Raw genomic sequence first — 16,727 nt, 5'->3', positions numbered from 1 at the left:
AATTTCACACAAATAAAATATGTAGCAAAGAGAAGTGGAAAAGAGAACTTAGCGCTATGTTTATAGGGGTACCCTTACACTTTTTTCCCCGCACTGGAAAAAAAAAAAAAAAAAAAAACACATTGGATCTAGAGTCCAGTCACTTGATTCAATCAGATTTAAGCTTAAATCAAAAGGAAATCCGCTCAAATTAAGAGACTTGGTTCTTGATCTAAGCAAAAATCCGATTGAATCAAGAGTATTTTTTCTTGTCAATATTTTTATGAGTCTGGACTCTAGATCCGCAATGTGTTTTTTTCCAGTGCGGGTATTTAGTGCAAAACCTATAAAAAGTCTACACTGTTAGCTGCATCTCTTGCATGCATCAGACCCATTGACCAATTGCTCCGATGAAAAAAAGCTGTGGCGATTCGCGGACTCAGCCGTGAATTGTGGGGGCAAAACCCTTGTGCATCTTGCCGGGAACAATCAGTGCTCGCAGCTCGGAGACGCAGCGCGGGTTCAAACAAACAACTTGTGGAGCGTTGAACGGAAGTAGAGCCCGGGGCAGTGAGCTTTGCCTCGCTTCGGTCGAATTACGTTGTTGCACCTGACAAGATAATGTTTGCTAGCTCGGAAAGCTCTGCTCCTCGCTTTCCGCGCTCCGCCGCGAATGCAACTTTCAACTTTCATCGAGGGGGCAAATACGATCCAATTGCTTCTCTCTATCCGTCACGCGTTCACGTGTGTGAATCGAATCAGAAAAAACAAATTCTAACCAAGAGGATGGAGACAAAAAGACGATGCAGTGACCGCTGCTTTACCGTGTTACCGAAGAGAGCAGTAGGGGCGAAAATGAAGTTTTAAGAAAATTGACCAAGGATAAAGTGGAGCGGAAAATTTGGACTGCGTTGAGCTGAAAGAAACCAAACCACGTCCGTTATTGCCTTTATTTCGTCAATTTATATTTTACATGAAAAGGGTTGTGCTGATTTTTGTGCGAATTTCCGTGAATGGAGTTGTTGCATGTGTGAGGGATTTGCGATTTGACCATTGATTCCTGAAAGCGGCTCATACATACATACCATTGATTCTTATGTAAAAGTTCGCGAGAAACACGATGTTGCCACTAGTTTTCTCTGAAATCAACTCCCAAGCCCAAAAAAAAGCTCTCAAAGTGAGGCCAAAATGGAGGGGATATCCCACCCTACCCTGATGAGAGTCCACGTCTACATCAAGACAAACTCTCCATGCAAAGATAGGGAGCAAGTACATTAGCAGGGTTGCCGTGTTTTCAGTTTTGGAGTCCCCAAATAAAGCGGCAAGCCGAATCGCTTGCAAATTGCCGGCGATTGCTAGTTGCCTGCAATATATAGATTTGTTCTAAAATTCAGAAACTATCGCTATTGATTAGCCGACCATCGAATATTCCACGAACGTACTGAAAATCAACCTTAATAAATTAATACAACTTATTGATTAACTCTTGTCCTCTGAATCGAAATTTGGCTCCGATCACCGAGTTAAAATACAGCTCAACGCCAAAATCCTCCATTTTTGAGCCAAAGAGCTCGTAAATACGGCGCTAGCTCGGATATTAGTTGAGTGCCAACGTAAGTGCCATTTGCCGGATGTTGCTACGACTGGGAAGACGGCGCATACCTGTGGTACACCTTTAATTGAATCTCGTGCGCTGCAGTTTCTCCAACTTTTAAGTGGGAGCCGAGCAGGCCAGACAGAGGCGGGGGTGGTATAACTTTTTGAGAGCTTGGGTCGACCTCATAAATACGTCCGAGGGCCACTCCGCCGCGCTAAGGAAAAACGCCGTACGAATCTTCAGGCGTTGCCAAATTTCCTTCGATAGAACGCTAATTTTCTGGAAAACTTATGAATATTTCGCTCCATTTTTTCAGATAATTTTGTTCGAAATTTCACCTTAAGTTCCTGAAAATTTCAAAGAAAAATATTCATAACTTTCTCCAAAAATAAACATTTTACCGTTGGAAATTTGGCAACTTTCGAATGTTCATACGGCGTTTTTCCTTAGCACGGCAGCACTGTCGTTACGTACTTTCCCGCCAGGTCCGAGGTTGCAATATTGCACATTTTCCGCTTGTTAGTTACGCGTGTATTTGGTGTGTGTATATACCAGAGGGTATTGGGGAAAGTCATTGCATCAGAAAGTAGAAACCCTTCTTGTAACTGAATTAGTTTATTCATGATTGGTTAAAAATCTATGAATTCATTACAAGAAAAATTCTAATTTAAAATGGAGTCGAATGCGCAACCCTCAGACTTTGTGGAAAACCGTTTAGCACCACGAGCTGATCCAGAGCACATACCCACGCGGCGGCGGAGAAGGGATTGAGGGTGTAAATTTAAAATGGCTTGAGGGAGAAGGGACTTGATCGCATTGCAACGTTTTAAGGTTTCCTGTGACAACTTTTGTAATTCTAATTAACGGGTGTATTCACATTGATTATCTCAGCGAATATTCGGAAAATTTGTAAATTACGAAAATTCACGATAAAGTTTAAAAAAATGTGCAACTGTTGCAAACTTTGCAATTTTGTAATGCAATCAACTCCCTCCAACTTTTACTCCCTCATAGGCTAAATATACTTGAGGATATGTGAAGTGTGTACGCAGGCGTTGCATTTAAAAGTCAACATGAGTATATTTTAGTCTACGATAGCCAGACTAATAAAGACTACTTATTCCAAATATTGGCTTTAAGATTTTTAAGTTGTTAATCTGCAAGTGGAGATATTGCAACGCTGTGATGTTCTCACTGTGGTAGTTACCCCAGAAATGCCACTTTACAAGGCAACAAATAAATTGATGATTCTCGTGGATTTGTTTGTTGCAGAAGCGTTAAAAATGGAAGGAGTTGCAGTGAAGTTGCGGTAGCCGTCAAGATGTATCAACTGACAGAAATACTAATAGTACTCCTTATCGTCAACGGTAAGTTCTCAATAATTATCTCCTAAGTTACTATCATTAATATTTTACTTGAGTAAACCTTAATTTTCTTAAGTTTTTCAAAGGAAGACTTCAATTTTCAATCGAAGTACATACAGTTTCAATTACCACAGAATAAACGTAAATCGCGAATAATCCGAAAATAAGCTATTTGGCCAGGAAGAGTGATCCGAGAGCCTTATTTCAAAACGCTCCATTACAACACTTATCAGATATCAGTAAAAAATGAAATCATAAGTATATATAAAGTCGCTCTACAACGCACTCTGGCGTCCTGCGACCCCCAAACACCACATATGCCTGTCTTCCCAGAGGTTATCGGGCAACTGACACCGCAACATCTCTTCGTCAACGCCCTGCCGCACCTCTTTACGGGATGTCCCCAAAAGTCAAGAAAAATAGAAAAAGTAAAGAAATCATCAGCGAAATATTAATAAATTTCACCCCACAGGAAGATACTTTGATTAAAAAAAAAATTATCCTGCCACAAATTTTAGTGATTTTATTACAGAAAAAGCCACAAAAAATTGTGGATGACCCGAAATGCGGGTAGTTGAGACTCAACTGTATCACTTATTGTTATCCCAGAATTTAAATTACAACAGCTCATTATGGTCCAACAATTTGAAACGTGTTGCTCGCGTACCCTTGAAGCACCACTACAAGTAAGACAAACGGAGCCAGCACAATACTGAAATAGAGCAAGGGAGAGGACGCGTGTTGATGACGGCGCAGACATACAACTATTCGCTCTTGGTGGATGTCCGTGTAGTATCTGTAAAATTGAAGGCGCGATGGCGCGAGATGACAAAATTGGGCAACTTGTCAAGCATAAAGTTTGTCAAATGATGAATAAGTTAGGTGTGCTAAAGCGATTGTCCTTGCCTTATCCTTTTTGTCATCTTTTGTCTATAGCTTTGTCGAACTATTTCAGCAATCAGCCCGTAGTATGGCAATTTTAGTATGGAAATTATCAGTCATTGCTATTCCAGAATATAATTACAACAGCTCAATCCGGTTCAACAATCTGAACTGTTTCGCTGACGTAGCCCTTGAAGCACCAGTACAAATAAGACAAACGGAACCAGTACAATATTGAAATAGAGCAAGGGAAAGGACGCGTGTTGATGACGGCGCAGAGATACAACTATTCGTACTTGATGGATGTCCGTGTAGTATCTGTAAAATTGAAGGCGCGATGGCGCGAGATGTGAACTTGAGGTGCTTTGTTCTATGCTGAGCAAGGTGTCGTTTCGATTCGGGAGGTTGTAATAGTAGACGTTTATCTAAAGCTCGTATGCATCGGCTCCATACAATCCGCAAAGCACGTGCTTTTAGCAAGCTTCGTGTCAATTTGACCCGTTATTGGCATCGAAGGGTTAGAAATCCCTGCTTCTATTTCATTTCTTTGAGAGAAGAAATAATCAACTTAATACCTTAAAGTTTTCACTGATTTTTCTTCGCAAAGAGACGAACAATTTTAGCAGTTTTTAAGAACTGCCGCTAGATATTTTTACATTTAAAAAGCAATGACAAGTATGACAAAAGTATGACAGCTCAATCTGGTTCAACAATCTGAAAGGTGTTGCTCGCCTAGCCCTTGAAGCACCACTACAAAGAGGATAAACGGAACCAGCACAATTCTGAAATAGAGCAAGGGAGAGGACGCGTGTCGATAACGGCGCAGAGATACAACTATTCGTACTTGACGGGTGTCCGTGTAGCATCTACAAAATTGAAGGCGCGATGGCGCGAGATGTGAGTTACGTGGTTTGAGAGTTTCGTCGTCGATTCTCTGCTGCTTTGCTTAACATGAAATGAAATGTAATGGATTCGATCAACATGGATCGATCGACAAATGAAAACAAAGAATCGATCGACAAATGTAAAACAAGAATCGATCGACAAACTATTATGAAACCCGTGTTGAATCAAGCTATATGAATCGATCGAAAAGTTAAAACGTGAACCAATTGACGTGATTCGATCGATTCACTTTGTCAGCCAATTCACCAATCTGTCGACCGCATCACGAGATTGTAGATAGATTCACGGGTTTGTCGATCGATTCACGCGGGTGTCGATCGAATCACGTTAATCTGTTCACGTTTTAACTTTTCGATAGATTCATGACGATCGAATCGATAAAGGTTTTTTAATAATTATTCGACCGATTCACGTTTTCATTATTTAATCAATTCATGTCGATCAAATTCAAACCCTCCAAATGAGGAATAGTAAAAATCGTTAATTTTTAACCAATTGAACAAAGTCCGAGAGTCTTTTGATTGATTATTGACAATCTCACGAGAAACTAAAGATTTGATAAATGCAATTTTCTGCTCCAACCTTATTTATTGATGCCGTGCTACGGAGGAGAGCCGTGAGTGCATTTCTATTTGAGCCACGTTTTAACACATGCTCTTATGACTCTCGAGGATCATTCCAGACTCCACTTACGGCTTTTTTCGGTAAAACGGCAGATCCCTGCGTCTCAAAACTTAATTATGCATTTACCACTTTTCTCCGTAATGGCCGAGTAGAGGAATAGTTAGAGTACCTGTACAGCGAGAGTATGGACAGCTCGCTTTATGAAGAGCTTTAGGGCCCAAAAGGGCAGCCGGCCTTCTATCACACAAAATTTCACTGCCAATCTTCAAATTCCAATCCACACTAAGATGGCCAAGAGCCGAGAAATGTTCATAAATGAGCGTTCTTCCGGAAAAATGAGTAAGTTTCTGCAAAACCTAAGTCAAATACGCGCATTACAAGTGCTGAGTCGTAACAATAGATCGTATTAGATGGATCGAACAGGTGAGACTGTATCGATATCGATTGGTTCAACATGTAAACATATAGCCTCAAAAGTCAATTTAGAAATCCGAGGGAACGGGTCTTTTGAGATATATTTTTTATTCTTTCGAGCACCAAATGGCAATGAAAAGTGTTAATTGTTAGGAATTTTCTCATTTTCAGCTTTTTCAACTTAAATCTTAAGTTTTTTTTCGAGGTTATGTTCTATTGTTTTGAACCAAACGATACACCGAACCACCATCGAATACGATCTATTGTAATATAAATCGCTCTGAATAATTTGAATTCATAGGTTGGCTGCCCTTTTGGGCCCTAACTTTATTCACAGAGCCATCGGTGAAGGCCTGATAGATTTTCGGAGTTTCACTTCCGCTTATATTCTCGCTGTGCAGGTGTAGAGTACCTATATTGAGAGAGTATGGCCACTGGGGTTACCACCTCTGATTGGCTAAGCCATCTTAGGCTAAATGGAGCCCTTAGGACCTAAAAATGGCGGACGCTATAAATTAATGTAATGCAAAATGACTCAAAATGTAGTTTTCTTTGCTTATCGTAACGAGAAATTTACTCAAATGTAAATTACTCAAATTTACTATTGCGACATCTTTACATATTTTTAAGGCTAATCGTGTGCAATTTTTGAGAAAAATTACCTTAGATGTAGTAAGGTTGGCAGCAAGTGCGGTCGGTGATAACCGTCAAAAGTTGGCAATGACCCCCCTCCCATCCACAAAAACCAAAACAAAGCACCGCCATTTTTGGGTCCTAAGCCTCTCCATGGGGCCCAGTGGCCATACTCTCTCAATATAGGTACTCTATGCAGGTGCACTAGGAATAGTGAGAAATTTTCTGGCGTCCAAAGCGAGAGTCGGCACCACGGTGAAAGAGGAGTCTCATCTGAAATTCGTCGAATACGCCTGTCATTCCGCTGATGCAAAAATAATGCTTGGTCCCTTGGAAGCCGAGGAGTATCCGCGCCTCTTGCGATCCGCCTTATTTTCTTTTGTGTCCCTCGCAGTTGCTAAGTTGTCACGACGAGCCGGTTCACAGGCTTCAAAGGCTCCAAATGCAGCCGTCTTCATTAAGCGGAACTTTGAAAAAACCGAAATTCCACTTGATGAAAAATGAAGTATGGGGGAGAATTAAAAGGTTTCTTAATTCCCTTTCTTGTGAAGGGTTTGGAAATTCATCCCTTTTCTTCGATCGTCAACAATGGCGGGTCCATAGGCGCATAGGGGGCGGTCACTATCCTCCCTTCATCCTTTACCCGTTTATCAGAAAAGTAGAAAAAGGGAGGTGGGAGGCTGGGAACCTGTTAGAAAACCTTCTTTTGTGAGGTTAAAAACTGGGCTTACTTTCATCCTTTGAAATGGGTTGTCGGAATTTTCTCTTAACCATCTATGCCATGGATTAATCTTGGATTTCATATTCTGGGGGACACTAATTGATTTTGCAGCTTGCATAAAAATGATAGTGTACCAATTTTTGGGAATCAGTTATTCAAAGAAAGGAAAACCGATGAAAGTCTACAAAATCATGCCACAGAGGAAATATTAAATGTTTAAAAACCGAAAAAAATACGTCGTTACGAATTCGTAACGCTATGCCATGAAGGGTTAAAAAACGTCTTGGTTGAAAATGTTTCTTGACGAGAAAGAGAGCAGTAATATTTTAGCGGAAAAATTCAAGCATCGTTTGACACAATCTTTATATCGAATCTTACAAAAAAATCAATGTTCGAAGAAAATTTTTATAGGAACAACTATAGAAAAAATAACAAACGAAGCAAAATCCAACACTGGCATCGACGGTCTAAATTGTTGTACCGATCAATCGTATATTTGGACGTCCTTTACTAAAACAGAGAGTACTTTTACTTTAATCTTGGCCCTGAAACCCATAAGAATATATGCTTGACAGGGCTCGTGTCACATTGGAGATGCTGCATTTCGATTTAAATACACCCAATTCAGAAAGTGCCTCATGTCAATTAAGCGCATACAAAATGCATTTTTATGCAAAAAGAATCGACAGCAGATTGGCATCTTTTAAGTAAATGCGCCTGAAGCTTGGTTTGAATGAATTGGAAAAATATTGAAGGAGAGAATGGAAATGACACGAAAAACGAGCGATAAAAGTGGGGGAGAAAAATAAGGAGAATAGGATGGAGGATGAAGAGGAGACAGTCTCAGTACGCACAAACTTCAATATAGACTTTATAAAAATCTCGCTGAAGTTCAGCTAGATTTAGAGGTTTGAAGAATGTTTTCTTTAAGGTTTTAAAATAAAAATCGTAAAAATTACTTTAAGAACAAATCAATCAATCGCAGACTTTGCTAAGCAGAAAATTGTCTCTGATTCGTAAATATCTTTGTTTAGCAAAAGAAGTGCTGAATGAAAGAAAACTTTCCCGCAGTATGTGAACAGTTAATTTCGGCGGAAAGAGAGGGGCGGGCATAATAACTCCAGATCCATTTCGGTAGAATATTAGGCCCGTTGAGGCGTATGACGCTAGGTTTGGCGCAAAGAGTACATTAATTTCCTATCAGACATGAATTTTTTAACTGATTTGACAATTGTGCTCGACCCAGGCTCGGTATATACAGATGAGCTTGGGCGCTTTGAAGCATCTATGGAGGGGGGGGGGGGGTCTCGGCCGTTGTCGCATGCGGCTTTAAAAGCCGACAGTGGATTGAATTTCAATATTTTTGGATTTAGAAAATGCTCTAAATGAGCTCAGCATATACACGGTATACGAGCCGTGCATGTGACCAATGTCCAGTACAGAATATCTGTATATGCATGGGTAAAAATTGGAGAGATTCTAGCAAACAAGCCATATCCATGAGGGGGCATTTTAAACAGCTTAAAATTAAATTTAATTGTATATAAGCAGTGTATACAAGAAGTCTGTACAGATGCCTCTGAGTAATGAAATATCAAATCGGAACCTCTGTTGTTTCCTCATGCATATAGATCGTTCTCTCTTTGATATTATAGCAGATTTGACCGCACTGCTAACTTGAGTTCGAGCAAGAATCGCAATAAGCAAAAAAATATCTCAGCAGAAGGATCATAAACACCTAAGTGGCAGTAGAATTCAATGGAGCCTCTCGGGCAGGGTGGCAAAATTTAATGAAAAATAAAATCTTGAAATTTCACGTGAAATATCTCATGGAATTTCAGAAAAATACCAGTTCCTCTTCATGTTTTGCAAAATGTAAAAATTGTGACTTTCTTCTATTTTTGGGTATTTGAGTGCGGGTTGCATAGTTTAGCCCCTGAAAAGTATGAAATATTTCACAGCCACGTGAAATTTCATGAAATATTTCACTGAAATTTCCAATCTTGCATTTCGTTTTTACGTTTCATGTCACGCTGCGCTCTGTTCTCGGGGGCCTCCGTGCCTCCCCGGTGAAATTTTGACAAATTATGTCGGCTCAGGAGCAGTTTTGAGCGATTCTGAGCGACGTATTGATTGAATCACAATTCTGAAGATGAAAGATATGTCACGCACATACTTCGCAAACTTTCTCACATTTCTTGGAGAGGCCAAGTAGACTGCTGAGCAGGAGCAGCCTCCCCCCCTCCCCCGGTATCCTCCTCGTTCCACCCCTAGCTGCGATCGAGACCGATGCTCAAAAGCCCTCAAGTACATTTGGACGTATTTCTGCCAAACGGAACTATGTGCACTAAAACATGAACCCTGAGACCCATAAGAATATTGCATAACAGGGCTCACGTCATAATGCACATAGTTCCGTTTGATAGAAATACGCCCATTTAAATGTCTAAGAGTGCGTTTGCTACCTTCTTTTAACAGCCCCTCAGTAGGGCGTCATTATCTGGTCCGGAAGTGGCTGTCGCCACTCTCTCTTTTCGTGCCATAGTATCTGGGTTTATTTTGCGAGGGAAGCTCAATACTCTTAAAGGATGCCTCTTATCCTTAATATGTTGGAGCAAATTCAATTTCGTATGATACTGCGCAACATCTCTGTTGCGAAATAGTTGCTTGAAGCGCCGCGCCGCGGCACGCTGCGGGGTGGCGGCTGGCCGTCGGCAGGCAACGCGCATTAGCGCCTACAAACCTAACTGGGATACTTCACGCATTGCGCAGCGCGTGATGTAGCGCCTACAAACCTAACTGGGATACCTCACGCATTGCGCAGTGTGTGAAGTATCCCTGTTAGGTTTGTAGGCGCCAGTGCGTGTATCGCGCTGGCAGCACGCCGCCGCTGTGTGTTCGGCTCTAATATTTAAACTCACGGAGTCAGCGTTTTTCAACTCATGCTTTTGAAATGTTTGCACACTCTCCATGGATTATTCTTATTTAAATTAGAGGGAAAGAATATGTATTAAAGGTGAATAAAATGTGTTGTTTGTAAATATTAAGGTGGTTCCGTGTCAAATTTGATTATTCCCACAGCACTTTCATTTATTCTTCATATTTTGTGCTTTTTCTGGTGTACGCGGAGGCAAATTCTCAAAATTGGACGTATTTGACTCTAAAAGATCGATCTATGAATAGATTAAAATCAAAGATTGCTTGCTTCTTGATTTTTCCTCTCTTTTATACTTTTTGTATAGTTTTTTCAACCCAACTGCGGCTCATTGAGATATCGATGTTGAAACGAAAATTGAGCCCTAAACTTAAAAATTATTCATTTTCTCCTTGTACTGGGAGAATAGCGCGGATCGCTTGCCGGACAGCGGCTCAGCGAGGAGGAAATGTTGTGACGTCATAGGTTAGATTTTGCTCTTGTTTCCCGTGTGAACCGCGGCCAGCCCTAGATTGATCAGCACTTTTCGTGAGATGCTATTGGCGTAAAAGGGCAGGACGCGCGGGACGTAGGAAGCGGCGGTGCACGTGACGTGCGTTTTCAGGAAAATTTCTAAAGTCAGTCGCTCATGTTCGCCGGGATGGGAAATGTCGCGATTCCGTGTAATGTCCAGGTGCACGTAAAATTCCATCCCTGAGTCCTCAAAGTGTTTTTCGGCGGTGTCGAATCAACCTCCGTAGACCTCTGGAATAGAGGATCAGCACATTAGAGTCGCCCGACCGTTGCCCCCGCCAAGTCACTGAGTGCGGTTCAACCCTTCCGTCAACGTTTTGAGTGAAAATTCGTCAGCAGCCTCCGCGAGACCCCCGGCATAGAGGATCAGCACATTAGAGTCGTCCGACCGTTGCCCCCGCCAAGTCCTGGTGTGCTAGCTGTAGTTTTTGTCTATTTTTGAGTTTCGGTTGTTTTGGAGAGTTTTTGGAAGTTTGGAAGATTTTGAAGAAGATTTAGTTGTGTTTTTCGGTTTCGTTGTTCTGAAATTTGATTCGTGTATTCTGTCTATGATTATTAAATCAATCAATCATTCATTTAATCAATCAATTGTTGTCTTGTCATCATTCAACCATGTGAGCTATCCGTGGCTCCTAAAATTCGCGGATTGGTGGAGACCTCGCCTTTTAGGCGCCCCCGAAACATTCACGCTCTTTACGCCCCCAGAGCGAGCCCGTGTCAAGTGCGTTGCCGGGCGAGTTTTAGCCCCTTTCAATGTCATCGATTAGAAAAGCTCTTACAAATATTTGCTACGTTATAGAAATGTAAATGTTTTTAAAATGAAGTAATATTTTCAATGTAAAAAAAAAATCAAAAATCCGCTCTTCCGGATGTTTTACTCCCACTTCTGTAACAGTCGCAAGGTCAGAAAGACTAAAATATTTGAACGTCATCTGGAGCACATTAAGCAACAAGGAGCCACCTCATTCTGGCTCATTTTAGAAACAACACATATCCTATTGGTTTGCCTATGCTGCTGTACTAAGGAAGAACGCCATATGAACATTCGAGAGTTGCCAATTTTCCCTTGATAAAACATGTATTTTTGACGACATTCATTCATATTTTTCCTTGTAATTTTCAGATATTTTAGATTAAATTGCGTACAAAATTGTCTGAAAATTTTGGAAAATAATATTCGCAATTTTCCCAGTAAATTTGGGTTTTATTGGAGGAAACTTGGCAACGTCTGAAGGCTTATATGGCGTTCTTGCTTAGTACGGCACTATGCAGATTCGTGCTTTTACGGAAGAGCCAGAGATAAAGGTTCATTATTGCAAAATATAATCCACTTTGCGATAAGTATAATGAAAACAAGGATCAGAGTGAGATATCCTAACAGTTATTCTAGTGTTTTCACAAAACGTCGTTTCTCTTACGAGAAGACGTAACTACATTCCAATTTTGCCAAATTTTTCCTCAAAAATTGCACTTTTACCGGGAGAATCTCGGGCATTTTTCACTGAAAATTTCCTATAATCTTTCTTCCGACCTCATAGAAATCAGAAAAATTTTGAGAAAAAATCAAGCAGGTATATCGTTGTAAAAAATTGTATTATTTAAGTCAATTTTGCGACCTTGGGATAGAGTTGCGTCCTTTTGCCTGGGGAACGATGGTGTGCAACTTCCAAGTCGGTTTAAACATGAAACAATTGAGTCACATAGCTGTAAAAAATCGTCGATCTGTGAAAAAAGGACATTTTTTATAACCGAGCCTGAATTACGACATTTTGAAGTTCATCAGAAGGGAACCAACCCATATTAAGTTGAAACTGAGAAGAGGTTTGAAGTTGTATTCCTGCGTAAGGCTCAGTGTAAGAAGTAAACTTTAACCCTTCTTTTTACAAAAAAAATTTCTGCATTTAGACTTTCACTTTTTGACAGGAGAAAATTTACGGCTAGTGAAACTAAAAAACATCCTTAACTAAATTTTTTGAAAATTTGGGTTGGTTCACCGGAAAAAAAACACATTAGATCTAGAGTCCAGACTCTTAAAAACATCGACAAGAAAAAGTACTCTTGATTCAGTCAGAATCTAGCTTAAATCAAGAACCAAGCCTCTTAATTTAAGCGGATTTCGTTTTGATTCAAGCAAAAATCCGATTGAATCAAGAGTATTTTTTCTTGTCAATGTTTTCAAGAGTCTGGACTCTAGATCCAATGTGTTTTTTTTTTCAGTGTTCTTTTCTGATAGACTAGATCCATATGACACCGTTGTACTGCCATTAAATCGAAATTTAAACAACCCTCGGCTGACATAATGAAAAGGAGAAAGAATGCGTAGAATTTTTACTAGAGTATAGCTCAGTGAAATGTTTATTCATTTTATCAATAGCATCGATAAGGACAATGAATGGGGAACTTGTAAAAAGGCAGGATGAAAAAAGTCTATATCTCAGGTCAGGATTAACTGCAGTCCTTCTCTCATAGGAATCAGCCGCCGAGAAACGCCATAAAGAGGACATAATACAAGCTCTGATTCATCCGAATGCGGTCTGTTGTGCGCAGAATGAGGCGACGCGACGTCCTCGTTATTTCAGGGTATTTGGAGATGCACCATCACTCCTTCCGGCGAGCCCATAAAACAGGCCGGGGATCGTTAAAATATTCCGTGTGAGCTCGCAGCCTGTCTCGGGCCTGAGCCTAATTGAATTTCGCGGGAAATCGTTATGCCGCCTTTTAGGGCCGCCGTGGATTTACCCTTGCAAAAATTTCATATACCTACGGGCTTAGAGTACCACTATAATTGGTAGCCATTCCGTGCCAACTCGTCCGTTCCAAACGCTACATCCTGTCATCACGCACCTGATCCTTTGTTATATGTTCAGAGATGGTCCACTGAGAAAGGTCTACAACTTCCTGTTATACTCTCCTTTTTAAATGTAAAACTACTAACGGCAGCTCTTGAAAACTGACAAGATTTCCCGTCTCTCCGAGAAGAAAAATCTGTGGAAACTTCCAATGAAAAAGAAGATTGGTAGAATTTACCATTCCTCCCTGCTGTATTTTACACAGCGTGAATTCAAAGTCGATTCTGCCAGAGGAATGGTAACCTGTACCAGTATATAGTAACGTTTACCTTTTTTCTGGCAGAATTGACTCTGAATCGACGCCGTGTGAGACACAGCGTGAAGAAATGGTAAATTCTACCAATCTTTTTTGTTTTCAGTGTCGAGGAATTAAGTTTAATTTATCTCCTCTTAAAGAAATAAAATATGAGCTGGGATTTTTAACCCTTAGATTCCACGCCGAGTCAAATTGACATGGAACTTGCTAGATATACGCCTACTAATACAACCTCCCGTGTCTGAGTGACACCTCATTCACTAACAGCATAGAGCGAAGCACTCCGAGTTCACATCGCTCGCCATCACGCCTTCAATTTAGCAGATGCTACAAGGACATCCATCAAGTACGAATAATTGTATCTCTGGGCCGTCACCAACGCGGATCGTTTCCCTTGCTCTAGTTCAATATTGCGCTGGTTCCGTTTGTCTTATTTGTAGTGGTGCTTCCACGGCTGCGTGAACAACACGTTTCTGATTGTTGAACCAGATTGAGCTGTTGTAATTTACATTCTGGAATAACAATAAGTGATAATTACCGTACTAGAATTACCATACTGCGGGCTGATTGTTGAAGTAGATCGACAAAGCTACAGACAAAGATGACAAAAAGGATATGGCAAGGGCAATCGGTTCAGCACATCTAACTCATTCATGATTTGACTAACTTTATGCTTGACCAGTCACCCATCAACCATCATTTTTATTTTCCTCCTCTTCTGAAACCGATTTAGTGGCTACGCCATGGTTCTATTATAAACAAACACACAACCTTGTCTCTGATTCGCGCCCTTCGTGCCATGGTATAATGTGTCTAAATGTTGCTTGCAATCGAAATTTCTCATGCTTAATGAGTCATTAATTTATTCATGACCTGTCAATGACTAAATTGTAATGAATTAACAAAATTAACTCACAAAGAATTCGTGCATGAGGTTATGTAATTTGTTTCGGTTCGAACCACAGAGTTCGATATTATATCGAATGACGTGCACTGAAAAAAAATTTTCGGCGTTTTTACCAAGGTCCGTTGGTACCTTTACCATCTCACTTTTTTTTACCAATGATTGGTAATTTTACCAAGACAGACTGGTAAGCTTACCTAAAAACCGGTATTTTTACTGTTTTTTTTTCAGGTAAGAATACCACTTTTATTGGTAATCAATTCCCGGTAACTTTGCCATTTTATCTCGGTAATTCTACCGCAGTCGATAAAAAATATTGACGTTTTTACCAAGGTCCAGTAAAATAACCGAGAAAGTTCAATAATTTTACCGAGGTTTCTCGGTAAAATCACCAATTCCATAAATGGTAATTTTACCAAGAAAAAACTGGGATCAAATAGAACCCTGAATTCTTGGTAATTTTACCCTTTTCTTAGTAAATACACCGAAATTTTTTTTTCAGTGTGGTCATTGAATCCGTTTATCACATTGTTTAGATTGTTGAATGCGGGGTCGCTATGATGCATTGTCCTTGGTGCCATCATATTTTCAGTATCGTTGGTTCGATGAGGCTCCGAGGAGCTTGATATTTCCCCGGCCCGTTTTGAGATTTGTCAACTGCGGTTCATCCCGATGATAATCGATCCCAACACCTGTTGCTGATTGACGCCTCTCAATTTTGCCGCGCTTGGGTTCTTGTTGCGCGTCCTCGATATCCGAGCAATAATGCCTTCGTCGTACACTCGCTACAAATATTGCAAAACAGCCCGCGTTTGGGAATATCAAGCTTTAATTCTATTCTCGTAGCGGTATTTTTTCATATCGGCGCAGCGAGTTTATTCCACTCGTTTAATGCGGAACTGAATGAGCTTAGCCACTCCCCACACCCAAGTAGCATTTTTCAACGGAAAAATCGCGATTTGTTGCGATTTTGTCGGCGATAAAATCGCTAAGATCATCAACATCTGAGCGATTATCCTCGATCATGTTATGATAAAAATCTATCCCGATATAATCGCAAAAAAAATCCTGACATATGGCGATTTAATCTCGATTATATCAACGGAAATTGATCGCGATTTTATAGAACAAAAAATTGCGATGCATAGCGATTTAAGCGCCATAAATCGCAATTTTTTATTCAATAGTATTGCGATAAATTGCCACGATATAATCGCCATTTATCGCGATCACTGCTGCTTGGGCACTCTTGGATATCATATTTTCCCTGGCAAATGTGTCATTAGATATGTTGTTTTTCATTTTATGTACACCAGTGCACCTCGCTCTCGCAGCGTGATCAATTGAGGGGCTTGGAGAGCGGGGCGCATAAGTGCAGATTTTGAAAAAAATTGAGTTATTAATGATGTCAAGTAAAGCTAGTCTTAGTGCACATTCTGTGAAAAAGGAGCTCCTAAATTCCAATTCTTAAGCATAAAATAGTCAGTTTGAACTTTCTTCCGCAGATCGGTTGCTTTTCGCCTTAAGGATCCACGTACTTCCGAAACTTCAGGCACGTATTTCACGAAATAGCAAAAACTGCACTTATGCGCGTTGTCTTCAAAGCACCTCAACTAGTGAGTTGAACGTCGAATTAATTGATCACATAAATACCAGTATTTAACGTCATTTATCTCAAACAATAGAGGACTTTCAGCACTTTTTCAAAATTTCCGCCGCCATTTTATTTTTTACGGAGAAATTTGTCAACGAAGCTGTTCAAAAATTTCACTGAATTTTCTTTGTGCTGCCGATAAAATTCAGTGAAATTTTCAAACAGACTCAACCAACAATTCCTTTGATAAAAAATAAAATAGCGGCGGAAATTCTCAGACCTCGCATGACATTCGTGATACTTTGGCCAGAAGGTGACGAATCTATGGCGGAAGTCGCACGCTTATGATTTTGAAAAATCTTTCAGAATTTCAAAGACTGTGCATCATATTCATAGACTGTGCATATGTATCAGATACTGATCTAGCACTTTACTTTTACTTTTTCGAATATCAAGCTTTTAAGCTTATCGCAAGGGCAGTGTATGTGAAAAGTTGTTCAGCCGTATTTTGCATCTATATATAATGATAAATGCTAAAAACGTGAGCCAAAGATGT

The 16,727-nt window shown here is 40.3% G+C and overlaps 1 protein-coding gene across 2 annotated transcripts in view; it reads left to right on the top strand.

Moving 5' to 3' along the window:
- LOC109039665 (uncharacterized) overlaps positions 1 to 16,727 on the top strand; it is a 206,515-nt gene that overhangs the window by 43,383 nt on the left and 146,405 nt on the right. For both annotated transcript variants that reach the window (XM_019055259.2, XM_019055260.2), the window contains exon 2: positions 2,849 to 2,943. In XM_019055259.2, the coding sequence (XP_018910804.1) occupies positions 2,898 to 2,943 (46 nt within the window). In that variant the 5' untranslated portion in view covers positions 2,849 to 2,897. The remainder of the gene's footprint in view (positions 1 to 2,848; positions 2,944 to 16,727) is intronic.

Source organism: Bemisia tabaci, chromosome 2 (genome assembly GCF_918797505.1).
Source record: "Bemisia tabaci chromosome 2, PGI_BMITA_v3".
Taxonomy (NCBI): domain Eukaryota; kingdom Metazoa; phylum Arthropoda; class Insecta; order Hemiptera; family Aleyrodidae; genus Bemisia; species Bemisia tabaci.
The sequence above is the reverse complement of the archived record's forward strand: the minus strand, read 5'-3'. Positions and strand labels throughout refer to the sequence as shown.